The sequence below is a fragment of the Rhinolophus hipposideros genome (genome assembly GCF_964194185.1).
Source record: "Rhinolophus hipposideros genome assembly, chromosome: 8".
In the NCBI taxonomy this organism is placed as follows: domain Eukaryota; kingdom Metazoa; phylum Chordata; class Mammalia; order Chiroptera; family Rhinolophidae; genus Rhinolophus; species Rhinolophus hipposideros.
The window spans coordinates 67,434,210-67,447,878 of record NC_138054.1 but is presented as its reverse complement, the minus strand read 5'-3'; the positions used below and the strand labels follow the sequence as shown (position 1 = coordinate 67,447,878).

The 13,669-nt window shown below is 47.1% G+C and overlaps 2 protein-coding genes across 7 annotated transcripts in view; one reads left to right on the top strand and one right to left on the bottom strand.

The window, feature by feature from the left end:
* The window catches only part of LOC308500821 (exonuclease V-like), a 64,803-nt gene extending 58,931 nt beyond the window's left edge, over positions 1–5,872 (top strand). For 3 of the 6 annotated variants that reach the window (XR_013993789.1, XR_013993790.1, XR_013993791.1), the window contains exon 4: positions 5,430–5,558. The gene's annotated coding sequence lies outside the window, so the exon portion shown is untranslated. Of the gene's footprint in view, positions 1–2,116; positions 3,248–5,429; positions 5,559–5,738 lie in introns of those variants that run through there. The other 3 variants (XR_013993792.1, XR_013993793.1, XR_013993788.1) reach the window with 2 other exon arrangements.
* RIMS3 (regulating synaptic membrane exocytosis 3) overlaps positions 5,465–13,669 on the bottom strand; it is a 37,826-nt gene continuing 29,621 nt past the window's right edge. Inside the window, exons 6-8 of the mRNA XM_081056260.1 lie at positions 13,228–13,329; positions 12,729–12,868; positions 5,465–11,208 (exon numbers count right to left, since the gene is read on the bottom strand). Coding sequence (XP_080912386.1) covers positions 10,996–11,208; positions 12,729–12,868; positions 13,228–13,329 — 455 coding nt within the window. The 3' untranslated portion in view covers positions 5,465–10,995. The remainder of the gene's footprint in view (positions 11,209–12,728; positions 12,869–13,227; positions 13,330–13,669) is intronic.

Sequence of the window (13,669 nt, the reverse complement as noted above, 5' to 3'; positions counted from 1 at the left end):
GCATTTAAAATAAAAGTATAGCTTCCTGAGTACATTTCTTCCAGGTGCACTGTCTCATCTGTATCCCAGGAATAATCCAGAATAATCCTCTATGACCACCAAGGCTTTCCTGTTCAGAGACTCCACCTCCTGCAGGAAGATATGTTTCCAATGTTCTTATCAAACCTGTGACCCTCTCAAATGGCCCTTGTCCTGGAATTTACAAGGGACCAGGGTTTGGAAGACACTGGTAGTGTAGATCCTACATAATCATAGGCATCCGATTTATAGATAATATTTTAAAAATAGGCATTACTGAGGTATAATTTATATAAAATAAAATGCATCTATTTTAAAATAGATGCATTTCATTCGGCATGCTGTTTTTGCAATCCATCTATGTTGTTGAGTATATCAGTAGTTCATTCTATTGAGCATGCTGAGTGGTATTCCATTATGCTAATATACCACAAATTGTTTTACCATTGCGTCTGTCACTAGATGTGACAGTTAACACCTTGTTGCCTTTCAAACTCCAAATATACGCTTCGTTACCTGCTTTGCGTAGTGGGATAGCCCCTTCAAGCATTTCTCCTTTGCAGTGAGAACAGCGTTTGAGCTTTGTCAGTAGATGGCGCTGGAGGGACACGGCAGGTGAAGAAACCTCTTTCCGGTCCGGTGCGCTTTTCTGTTTTGCTTCTCTTCTTGCCATGGCACTGCTGCCAAAGGCACATGCATGTGGACATCCATTAGCGTCCTGCCCCCGCTGTGCATTCAGAGCACACAATGCCTGGGAGCTCACAGCCCCAGGCCTAGCCTAGTGACCATCTCATTCCTGTCACGTATTCAGCACCTCAGGCTTGCACCAACCCTGCTGGTGAGCAGGCTCCTGGCGCTCTCAATCCTTTACGCACCAACCTGCCAGCCTCTGCCCACCGGCTCCCTGGAGGGCTGTTTTCTGCTGGTCTGGAGCCTGGGCACAACCTGGCTTGGGCTCCCAGCACATTTCACATCACATTACATGTTTTCCAGCAAATTTGAATCCCAGCTTGAAGGAGAGGGCCCCTTTCCAGTTTGTTCCTTCCTTTAATATTCTCTAGAGCCCTCTTGCCACCTTCGCAGTTTCTCCCCTGCTGGTGTTAATACTTTTTAACGTTAAAATTTCCTTGTTTGAATTTCTGTGTGGCTTCTGTATTGTGATTGAACCCTGACAGATACGTTAGACATTTGTATTGGTTCCAATTTTTGGCAATTGTGAATAACGTTGCCATGAGCATTTTTGTCTTTGGGTGGACATAAGTTTTCATTTTTCCTGAGAAACACCTAGGAATGAAATTGCAGGGTCATGCGGTAAGTATGAAAGAAATGTATAATTGCCGAACTATTTAATGGAATGGTTGTCCCATTTTATATTTCCATCAAAAATGCTGCTCCGTATCCCCACTAGCACTTGATATTGTCAGTCTTTAATTTTAGGCATTGTAGTGGGTATGCATTTCCCTGATGAATACAGGTGGTGAATATCTTTTCATGCGCTTTTGATAATTTGTGTATCTCCTTTTGTGGCACGACTGTTCAAATCTTGTGTCCGTTTTTGCTTGGGTTGTCTTACTAAGTTGTCATCTTAGGAGTCTTAATAGTGTCTTTCAAAGAAAAGACATTTTAATTTTGATGAAGTCCAATTTATCTTTTTTTTTAAATTTTAGGGTTAGTGTTTTTTATTGAGGTATACTTGACATATAACATTATATTAGTTTCAGGTGTACAATATTTGATTTGATATTTGTATACACTGTGAAGTGATCACAACAATAAGTCTAGTTACCATCCATCACCATACAGTTAGAAAAATATTTTTTTCTTGTGATGAGGATTTTTTAAAGATTTACTCTCTTAGCAACTTTCAAATATGCAATATAGCATTATTAATATAGCTGTATTAATAATATAGCATTATTAACTACATTCACCATGCTGTACATTCCTTCTCTATGGCTTATTTATTTTATAACTGGAAGTTTTGACCCCCTTCACCCATTTGGCCTGCTCCCTACTCCCTAACTATCCCCAACCTCTGACACAAATCTGTTCTCTGTATCTATGAACTTGTTTTTTGTTGTTTGTTTTTGTTTTTTAGATTCTACATATAAGTGAGAGCGTATGGTATTCATCTTTCTCTGTCTGACTTATTTCACTGAGCATAATGTCCTCAAGTTCCATCTATGTTGTCACAAATGGCAAGATTCCATTATTATTTATAGCTGAATAGTATTCCATTATATATACCACATACTGCAACTTCTTTATCCCTTCATCTGTTGATGAACACTTAGGTTGTTCTCATGTCTTGGCTACTATAAATAACGCTGCAATGAACATCGGAGTGCATAGATCGTTTTGAATTCATATTGTTTTCTTTGGATAAATATCTAGAAGTGGAATGCTGGATCATATGGTAATTCTTTTTTTTTTTTTGAGGAATCTCCCTACTGTTTTCCATAGTGGCTGCATCAAATTACATTCCCACCAACAGTGCATATAATTTGAGCCAGGTAATGTGAGATTGGTCTCCGTCAATCTGGCTGCATCGACAGTATCTCCATGTTCCTGTCATCCTTCGGCATTACCCGGTTTTCTAATTTTTGCCGTCTATTATAGGGGGAAAGTGATAACTTATTGTTTTAATTAGCATTTCCCTGATTATAATGATTCTGAGGTTTTCGTATGCTTATTAGTTTTTGGAGTTTGCTTGTTCATTTCCTTTGCTTTTTCATTGAGGTTGTTGTCTTTTAATTGTTGATTTGAAGGACTTCCGTGAATATTCTAGCTATTAATCCTTTGCCATTTTTTGACATTGTAAATTACTATTCTGTAATCTGTTGTTAGCTTTTGTCCATGATGTCATTCATTAAATAGAAATCCTTACCTTTAATGTAATCACATTACAAAGCTTTTAATGTATGATTTGTGCTTTTGATATATTAAAAGTTCTTCCTTGCCCTTTGTTCATAAAAATAGTTCTCTTACATTTCCTTTTATTAATTTTACATTTTTCCTTTCAATTTTTGGGTCTATCAAACCATCTTTGTATCTTGGTTTAAGCATGGATTATTTTTTTGTCCAGATAGTGAACCAGTTTTCCTAGTACATATTTTAAACAATTCATTCCCCCATTGTTTTAAGTGTCCCCTTTGTCATATATTAATTTCTCAGATATATATGTGTCAGTCTGAGTTTCCTTTTCTTTTCATTAAACATAAATTTATTCAACTATTTGTGGACTTATATTATTGCATATAAGTAGTAGAGTAAGTAGTTCTTAACATACCAATTGAAATTTTTATTTAGAGTACAATGAATTTATAGATTAATATGGGGAGAGTTAATATCTTTATATTAAACCCATCCAAACACAGGGAATGTCTCTTCACTTATTCAGATCATCAACGCTGTTATTAATGTGAACATTCTCTCTATAGAGATCTATATGTTCTTAAATACTTAAATACTTAATAACTTAAATTGCTGTTGTGGATATCTGCTTGTTGTCTATTAGTTATAGTTGCTATAGGAAAAATGCAATTGATTTTTGTAAGGTGACCTTGTGTCCAGCAATCTTGCTGAATTCTTTTATTAGTTCTAATAATTGATTCTGTTTTTTAAAAATTAGGTAGTGATCAAATTATCTGTAAATGAGTTTACCTGTTCTCTTTCAATGCTTACACCTCTTCTTTTGCCCTTTAAGGCACTGTACAGGATTCCTAGAACTATGTTAAACGTTAGCAGTAATAGTGGGCCTCCTTGTATTGACCTTAATCTTAAAGAGAATGTGTCTAAAGTGTTTCCATCAACATAATATTTGCTGTAGGTTTTTGGTATATTACTTTTATCAAATTAATAAGGTTATGTTGTATTTGCTAAGAGTTTTTATTATGAATAGGATTAAACCTTATAAAATGCTTTTTCTGCATTAGGATAATTATGATTTTTCTCCTTTAGTCTATTAGGGTGGTGAATTACAGTGATGATTTTTTTCTGATAATAATGAACTATCCTTGCATTCCTGGGATAAATACCAGTTGATTATCCTTTATTATTTTTTAATATACGTTTGGATTTCAGTTTGTATTTAGGATTTTTGCATCTACTAGATTCTATCTTCTTAGTATTTACTCTAGATTTTAGAATGGATACTTAAGAATGGATACATGAGGTTGTCCAATGTCTTCAGTTTCCTCAAGATCATTCATAGGACCAACTTCCATGCTATTGCTATCCAATATTTAATTCATACTTATATGTTTTAATTTCACAACTTAAACATTATAGTTTACGATATAAGTATGTTAATATTTACGGATTTTAAAAACCTCTTTCTTTGCTCACTTTTTCTTCTTGCATCTCAGCCCTTCCATCTAGGATCATTTTTCTTATTAATAACAAAAAGCATTTACTATGTTCCAAGGTACTTTTCTGAGCACTTGAAACATATTCTTATTTTAATCCCCCAATAATCCTATAGGGCATGGACTCTATTTCTTCTGTCTAAAGAACATCCTTCAGAATTTCTTTCTCTGGATCTCAGTTTTTGTTTCCACTTTTTTTCCATTTTGGGAAAGAATTTTCCTGGCTAGAAGCATAGTTCTTAAACTCATGAAAGTGTATGGACTATCTCAGGGAGAGAGCCAAAGTGGAACACAAGTAAAAGAAAGAACCCTGGGGGAGTACCAGACTTCATATGAACCTTCCCGTAAGAATTGGTGCCCACTGCAACTGCAAAGCCAAGGGCCAGAGCCAAAGCAGTGGAGGTCACCTGGAGGGTTCTTGAAATGGAAAATACCAGCCTTTCCCCAGCAATCAAATGCTCTGACTGCTACACTTCCTTTGTCCATCTTCTATATCCCTAGACCCAGCCCTAGGAGGACAATGGCTCTAACCAGAAGGGACTAAATGTTAACATTGCTTTCTGTCCCTCCCTGAAGGAGGTGTGCTCCAGGAGTCAAAGATTAATGTAGTTCACAGTACTGGAGGTCAACTGCTATGTTTCCTGCTTGTGTCAGGTGTGGCTCAAATAAGCAAGACTGCCCCAACCATATGCCGGAGCAGAGCTGCTAGACCCAAGAGCTCAGACAGAAAGGAACAGTGGCTTTTGCTCCATCTTTCCTTTCCCTCTATGTGGCTCTGGGCATCCCTGTGGAGTCTGTGGGAACAGGAGCTGTGAGGGTCTATAAGCAGGGACCCAAGGAGTCAGAGCCTGGAAGTTGCTTGGACCAGTCAGATTCCATGGTCTATCATTGTGGTCACAGAGTTCCCGAACAAGAGTCAGAGACCCAGGTCATATTTTTTTCAGGCCTTTTTCTGAGATGTACGGCTCTGTCTTGCCTCTCAGCCAAGGCGTCCTCCTCCCCTTTGTTTTAGCCACATGGAACCCTGTTTTCTCTCTCTCCTAGAATTAAGAACCATCTTCAGAAAGCAACACATGAAACGATTTTCAAACCAACTTTAATCATGTTTTGCTGCCCTAATACTGTACATGCAGAAGCCATGTGAAGAATTTCCTCCTCAAGGAAATTGGCAAGAACATTGTACAGAGCAGCTGGCAAGTCCTTCCCAGGTGTCCACCTGCCACCCGGGAGCTACAACTAGTTTGGAAAGATGCTGCACATAGAAAATGTATAGAACACAGATATAAAAGGCTAATTGCTTCTTATCTAAACAGTGTGCTTGTCAGTCCCTATCAGCTATCTCTTTCTTTGCAGGATGCATTTGGAAATTCTATAAAAAGGGGTTCCTGCCTCCCGTGAATTTATTCTAAAGGAGTAGAGAGAACCATCAGGCCAACTTTTTCCTAAGGAAGCAGCCACTTTGCCTGCTGCAATGTCATCTGGTGAAGGATATTCTGGAGAGAGGAGTGGTTTAAGAAGGAAAACACTTTGCAGGGAAATAAATTTCCTCTCCCCATCAGAGAGCATTTCCTTTAAAATTCTCAGATGTTCAACTCTCGCATGGATGTCGTTCTAGAAGCAGAAATGAGGACCGACGCAGCCTCATCGGCTGGTGGGGATACTGACCTACACAGGATGCAGCTGAGGTTGTGACATCACATCAGCACCTTGAAAATTGTCCATTGTAGACACCCCTTAATTCTTTTTTGTATCATTATACAAGAATAGAAGCGCGAGAACAAACCACGAAGAGGTGGAAGCAGTCTGTGAAATCCCCGAGTTCCTGTCAGAAGCAGTGTCTGGGTGTGGACGGATGAGGACCCGCGCCCAGCGTGGGCACCTGGCACCGGAAGACACCAGCTCATGGAACCAAGTGTCACGTGTACCAGGCTGGCAACCCTCACCAGCTCCAGATCAGACTTTTAAAACCTGGAGGGAACCGTGGAGCAACTGGCAAACACTCTGATTTTGCAGATGAGAAAGCTGAGGCCCAGAAAAGTGAGGAGTCTTGCCTGTGGTCACAGTTCCTGGCAACTTTTATGTAACAGCCTTTGATGCTCTGTAGGCCCCTGACCCATGGGGTGGGTTCGGTTGCTTCTGGAGTTCCCAGGGCTCATTTCTCTTAGCCAAGATCTTTGGAACCCAGTCCCAAGAACCCTTCCGGGCATTGGCATGAACTCCTTGGGGGGCCCAAGGCCCCTGTCCTTTCTGGCCAAGTTTCCAGCCAGAGCACTAGAAGGTTTTTGCCAAAGCACTCATGCTTTTCAACGAGCACTTGCTCCCAGCCAGTCTAGGCCCTTGAGAGAATACGAGTTTCTCTCTCTGGTGTGGTTTCCCTCACAGGCACAGCCATGCTGGGCCCACAAAAGCCCGAGCTCAGGGTTGGGGGAAGGGGGTTGCTTTGCTACATGGGAAGATTAAGCCCTTTGTCAGAGAACAAGGTCCCCCCATCAGGCAGGCCAACAGAGTTGGTGCCCAAGGAGGCCAAGTTGCTCTCTTTGGCATCACTGACATTGCTCTGAGATGCTCAGGCACTCTCAAAATAACCCTTTCCCAGCCAAACTAGGCCAGTCCAGCCCCATCAGGCCTCACCTGATCAGGTGGGTCTCCCCTGCTCCTCAGTCATGATTGTTTTGTTTTGCCCCAATCTCTTCTGACCTGAGTGAAAGCAGACGTGAGGGAGGAGGCAGGGGACATGTCCACATTCCCATGTCCTCCCTGATCATCCAGGGAAAGATAATCCCATACAGGAAGCAGCATTTTAAAGACCCTCTTTACATGTTAGGATATTGGAGAAGGAAACGCTGAGGCGAGGAAGACAAAGGTAGGGGTCGACTGGGCAGTGGGCCTCTTCTCCATCTCCTTGCAGCCACTGAAGAAAGGCTGCCGGACACCCCCCCTGGCCCTGAAGGATGGGCCCTCTCTCTCCACCCAGGTGGAGGACAAGTCGTTACATCAAGCAAAGGCAGACATGTCTTGCAGAGTTTGCACAGTGCAGGAAGCAATCAGAGACACAGAAGAGCAGCCTTACTGAAGCCCTGCTGCTTTCTGGGCCGAGGAAGATGGGGATTGGAGGTATTAGGGACTCTGGAGCCCCAGGGGGAGGAACAAAGGTCTCCTGGGCAGAGGGCGCGGAGCAGGCACCCTGGATGCGTGTCAGGGCTCCTGGAACACAGTCTAAGATTGTGCTACATTTTGTTTCCAAAGAAGTACCCTTGGAAGGTTCTATTGTCTTTAAAGGCGGGGGTGGGGGCTGGATTCTGCTCACCTCGAGGCTGGCAGTAAAGAAGAGCTCAGGCCTGCTCGCCCTCGTGGTGTCATGCCCCTGGGAGAACTGGCTTGATCTCGTGTCTAACCGGCAGTGATCCCAGGAGTGATGAGCTGCACGGGCGCCCTCTCTCTGGACCTTCTAGGTTCTGCCTCGGCCAGTCCTGGCCGTGCCTGGGACTTCCTGCATACCAAGAGCCTCCTAAGTGCTCCTCTCCTAGGAAAGCTGAGCGGTGGCAGAGACTAGGCGGGGAGTAGTTTTGGAGAGCTTGTGATCCCTGAAGGATCACCTCCCTCTCGTCAAACCAAGACCGGGCCCATAGCAAAGACCCATCACAGACTTCCCTGGAGGGAAGGAGCCTATGAAGGAAGTGGGACAGATTGAACAGAGCAGCAGTGTGAAGACATGCTCTGAATCACTCGTCAGGGTCCCTGCCCACAGCCCAGCATGGCTGCAGGCCCATTTCTGTCTCTGCTACCTCTTTCATGAATCCTGCCTGAACAGAGAAGGTGGAATGTCAGAGAGCACCAGCCTGCGATCAGCTCTTGGTTTCACCTGGGGTAAGGGGGCATTTGGAGCCAGGTACCTGGTAGCGAGCTAGTCCCAGGTTAGGGAGAACTCGGGGGCGATTACGTTGTTTCGTTCCCCACCATCCTCTCTTCAACGGACAGGTGTTCCCCACCCCAGGGAAGGCCAGGAGTCACACTTGAACTCCCTCCTCTCCTGGGCCAGGCTAGCTCCAGAGTGGCTTCTCAGGCAAGCCCCTACATTCGGGATGCTGAGAAACAGAGCCTTAAATCCAGCAGTCACCATCACACAACATCAGCCTTCACCCCCATGGGGGAAAAATCCAGGTGGGGATTAATTGCTTATTTGGTGCAAAGGGTTAAAAAGAATAATTCCCAAGGTCAACTTGGGGATGGGAATTACTTCCCATTAGAGAGGTGGAATTGTGGAGTGGCCCGAGCCCTGGGCAGTTTTGGCAGCTGGGGATTGCAGGCAGATTAGTCCGAGTTACCCATGTGTCAGGGCCCACCTCTGGCTGGAACTTCCCGTGCTAAGCAGCCTTCCCACAGAGGCAAAGGACACCAGCCCTTCCCACTACCCAGAGGCAGCCTCTCCGCGGGCAGCTCCCGCCTTCTCTCATGGTCTTTCGGGGACCCTGGAAGAATGAGGGTGATATCTCTCAACGATAACCCCTTTTCCCGGGGGTGACTGCCTGGTCTGGGGGACCATCACTCAGTGCTACCTCAGCAAATGTCTACACTGTCATGAAAAATCCCATCACCCCAACGTGTATTTTCACACCATCCTGAGGGTGACCTCTCTAGAGGTGAACATATCATAGACCAGACATAAAACACCCTCATGTGAGCAAGTTTCTGCCCTCTTCCCACCCTGGGATCAAATACTACACAGCCCTTTACCTCATTTTAGAAACATGAGAAATGCATGCATTCCCCAGTCCCGACAATGGGAGAGAATTTCTGCAGAAAGAAAACAGGATCCAGCCACCTCCTCCCCTCCTCCATGCGTCCAGCGGTCTCGTCTGCGACACGAGAACAGAGGCTCCAGCAGGAGACAGGAGCCCAGGAGGTCATTGTGTTTTTTTACTGCCTGTATGACACACTCATCTGTGATCAGCCCTGGCATACATGGTCAGAGTCATTGCAGCAATGTCTGGGGAAGAGGCAGAGAGAGCCGGGCCCACACCATGACTCTTCCGGCCGCCTCTTTCCTCTGCACCAGACACGGACCTGAGGGCTGCTACATCTGTCTCCTGGGCAACCTCTCACCATTCACCCTGGACCTGAGGAGGGAGAGGGACAAATCTGAGCATTCCTGAGCCAGACTTCAGGATTCCTAGTGGACATAAGATCCAGTCAGGCACTGATCTCCACCCACAAGGCCCAGCTGTCAGATCAAGTCAGGGTCTGAGTGGGTTTGGGAAGCTCCAACCATACAGGGGTGGAAAGAAAGCAGAGGCAGCTTTGGTGCCTAAAGCAGGCCAGGCCGCTCCAGAGGGTAGCAGTGGAGCGCAACAAGGCAAGGGGAGCTAGAGGGGTGAGTATTGCTTGTCCAGAGCTGGTGACTGTGACAGTCTAGAGTCCAGGGAGCTAGGAGGCCGGAGCCCATGTGTGTCTGAGCTCCCAGACAGGGACCCTGGCCAGGAAAGAAGAAAAAAATAGAGTCCCAAATGATCGACGTCATGCAGCTGATCCCCAAAGCTCAGGCAGTATTCTCAGCAGTGGCTCAGAACAAGTTAGCCCCACTCTCCTTATTCCAGCAAACAGTCATACCCTCAGTACCTCCTCACAGGCCAGGCCCACCAGGACGAGCCCAGCAGGGAACAGGCCCAGCCTTCGGATCCGCGAGGACACAGGTGCCTCTAGGGACGGCCTGCTTTGGCAGATTACATCCCCTCTGAGGCCAGCTTCCTGGATGTCAAGACCCTCCAGTCCACACCACCTGGGGTCCACTGGGAGGGCTCCTTTGGCATGTTGGAGGGGAGGTGGCTTGGAGGGAGACAGAAGGCAATTCCCTCTAAGGGATCTGGCCAACAACCCTGGGAACTAAGACCTCCTCATCTTTCGCTGGTAGGAAGGAGGTGGCTCCAGCCCGAGGGAGAAAGCCATCTCCAAGCCCTCAGCTCCCCAGGCATCTTTGCTCCCCAGGGCCCTGGTCAGGGTACTAGACGAGCGTGCTACATGTCGCAGATGCATTCGGTGGGAAAAGCTGCCAGAACGCTTGGGTAGGAGGAGGGGTGTCAGGGTTCCCAGAGGGGCCTCAGTGTGGCCAGCTGCAGGGGACGCTACATTCCTTGAAAACAGCAGCAGCGCTAGGAGAGGCAAAGGTAGCACAAAGAACAGGGCAGAAACCAAGCAGGCACCACCAAGAGGAGGTACAGGTGGAGACACGTGGGCTCTCCTGGCACGGGAACAGGCAGGACGGACCAATGGCCACACCCTGCTCTTCAGTCCCCTGACTGAGAGGGAGTCGTATCCACACAATAGTCCTTTGGGTTTCTTTCCAACAAGACACAGACAGACATGGATTTCAGCCCACGTAGTCACCAAGACTGACTATAACCAGACAAATGAACAGATAGAACACGGTCACACACAGACACACAGACACACACAATCACACACGCGCACACACTACAGTCTCCACTGCCAGCTGGGATGGGCCCAGTAGCCAACAGGCATGCAGCAGGGTGAGGGGGCCAGAAAGACCTGACTATGTACAGGGGAGGAGGTGGGGGGCCAGCAGGCACCCCTTCCCGGCCTCTTCCTGAGGTCCTTAGGAGCATGAAGGGCTGGTGGCACTCTCCAGGGAGGACTGGGACAGGCGCCTGGTGAGGGATCCGAGCGTAGAGTCTGCCACAGAGGAGGTGGGGAAGAGTTTATACCAGCCGGTGATGGCAGCACTCAGGTCCAGCTCGTCCAGCATGATCTGGGCCATGCCCATGAAGCACTTGTGATCCATGCGGCCATAGTCTCCCCAGACGATTACCTGCCAGTGGGGAGGAAGGCAGAGGAGCTGAGCCACCTCCCCGACTCCAGGGCTGGGTAGTGGGCCCAGTAACCTACAGGTTTCGCCAGGGCACAGATGGGACAGAGACAACAGGAATTTAGACAGATATCAGGCAACAACTTACTGAGCACTTAAGAAGTGCCAGGCTCCCTCCTATAGACTTTATATTCATCATCTCAACTGTTGCAACCATCTAGGCAGAGGTGCTATGTATTATTATTTCCACAAAGAGAAAACTGCCACTCAGAGGGGCTAATTAACCCAAAGACACACAGTAATCGGTGGCAGAGATGGATTAGAACCTGGGTCTGACTTCCAGAGCCTCCCAGTATCTCAGATGACAGCCATCCCCAGGAAGGAACACACTGAGAGTCCAGGACCGGGTCACAGTTCCCGCTCTTCCACGAGTCCCTTGCCCTCACTGGACCTCAGTGTTCCCACCCATCAAAGTTGGAGAGGGGACTAGACTAGCTCGGGGATTTTCAAACTTGTGTTTTATCGGTGAATCCTTTTCTCAAATGGAATTCACATATATGTGTGTGTGTGTGTGTATGTATATCCAAGACCAGCCTTTCCCCCACAGAACTGTAGAGTTCCTCAGTTCTTACTGTTTGCAACTCCAAGGGCCCTTGCTATGGAACCATCTCAGCCCAGAGGAGCAGCCCAGACAGCCCCCGGCTCAAGCCTTTCCTCTGCCACCTATGTGTCCTCAGAGGCCAACCGCCACCACCACCACCGTTAAGACTTAGGGGGTCGCTGTCTGTGCCACGCACCGTGAGGCTCACACACCGTGAGGCCCTCTACATGCATCTCTTGTTTAACCTTCACGGCCTAGTATAGCTAGTAAGTGGTCGAGCTAGACCCTGAAACCAGGACTGAACCCAGAGACTGACCGTCGCTGTGCTCTGTAACATCTTGTGTGCCTCAGGCGCTTTATCTATGAAATGGGCGTGATGATCCCTCCCGCCCAGGACTACGGTGAAGGGCGTTGTCACCCTCACGTCGTTGGGGTGAGAGTCCCCCTGACCTGGGCTCGACTGGGCTCTGCAGATCGCTAGCTGAAACCTCAAACAAGTCACTTCATCTTTCTGAGGCTGCCACCTCGTTTGTCAAATAGGGAGAATCAAATAGGGTCGTGCTTCACACGACCATCTCAAGGATGAAGCTAGGTCACGATTAGAAAGCACCTGTCACAGAGCAGGGTGGAGCCGCTGTACAATAAACACCAGCACCAGGTGGAAGGAGAAAGCGGAGGTCAAACAAATCCTGCTTCTTCCTACCAGTGGTACCACCTGGGGGACAATGAGTTACCGCCCCTCCCCACTGAACCTTGGTCTCCTTATGAATCAACGGGGGGCAAGAACACCTCACAGGCTATGAAAGTAAATAGACAATGTGCACTAATGCACTTGTGAGTGCCTGGAACAGAAGAAATCATAAGTGAAACAAATTTTAAATTATGACTTGCAGTCTTTGAAAGTTACCCTGGTCACACTCACCTGCAGCACTTTGCCCTGGGGGCCCTCATCAAACAGCAGAGCCTGCTGGTACAGGGGGTCACAGGTCTTCTTGGCCACCTTTGTCTTCTTCTTGGCCAAGCAGGTCCCATTTTCAAGCAGGTAAACCTTGACATATGTGGCTGAGGGATAGGAGAAAGCATGATGGGGAGGGGTTCAGGAGAGACTTAGTGATAGGTGGGGTACAGCAGAGACTGCTGTGACCTACCCCAGCCCTAACCTCCAGGTGATCCTGGAGGTGAGCAGGGTGAGCTGACAGTGGACAGCAGGCGGAAGAGATGACTCAAACGCTGCTCCTTCATCTTCCCCTACCCCCACCCCAGTTTACTGGCTTTCTGGGCAAGCCGTGTGACTCCAGTGTTGAGAATACTGATTTACGCCAGTGGGGAGCTGAGGACCTGCTAGACCCAGAGCTCAGCTGCATACCCTTCACTGGAAGGACCCCATTTCCAAAATCCCCCTCTCAGCTGCTCGGTCTCACCTGGGAGGGATTTGGAGCCAGGTTTGGGGGTCAGGCCCCGAGCCTCAATCACTTCCACCTCCAGCTGGCCGCTCCGGTCCATGATGGCAATGTGTACATCCCCTGCAAGAGAGAAGAAGGATAGGTTAGGCAGAGCCAGACCAGCGGTAGGCCAGCCAGGCGCTGTGCGGGACGCCAGACTGCAGAGGTGCCATAGTACTGGAAAGGGCAAAGATGGAGAAAACTGCATGTGTAAGAACTGCCCTTGGGAGACCACTTTAAAGAGGCTGGGAAATGCTTTGCTAAGTCTCTTGAGGTGGGGTAGGGGCATGACCCTCAAGGGATATGCTTGGGGAACAACAAATGGCTGTCAAACTCCCATCTTAGTCTGGTTAACTGAGGGGCTTCTGTTTTACATAGCAGAACACATAAGTTTAAGCACAGAGCTTTCTGTGTCACCAAG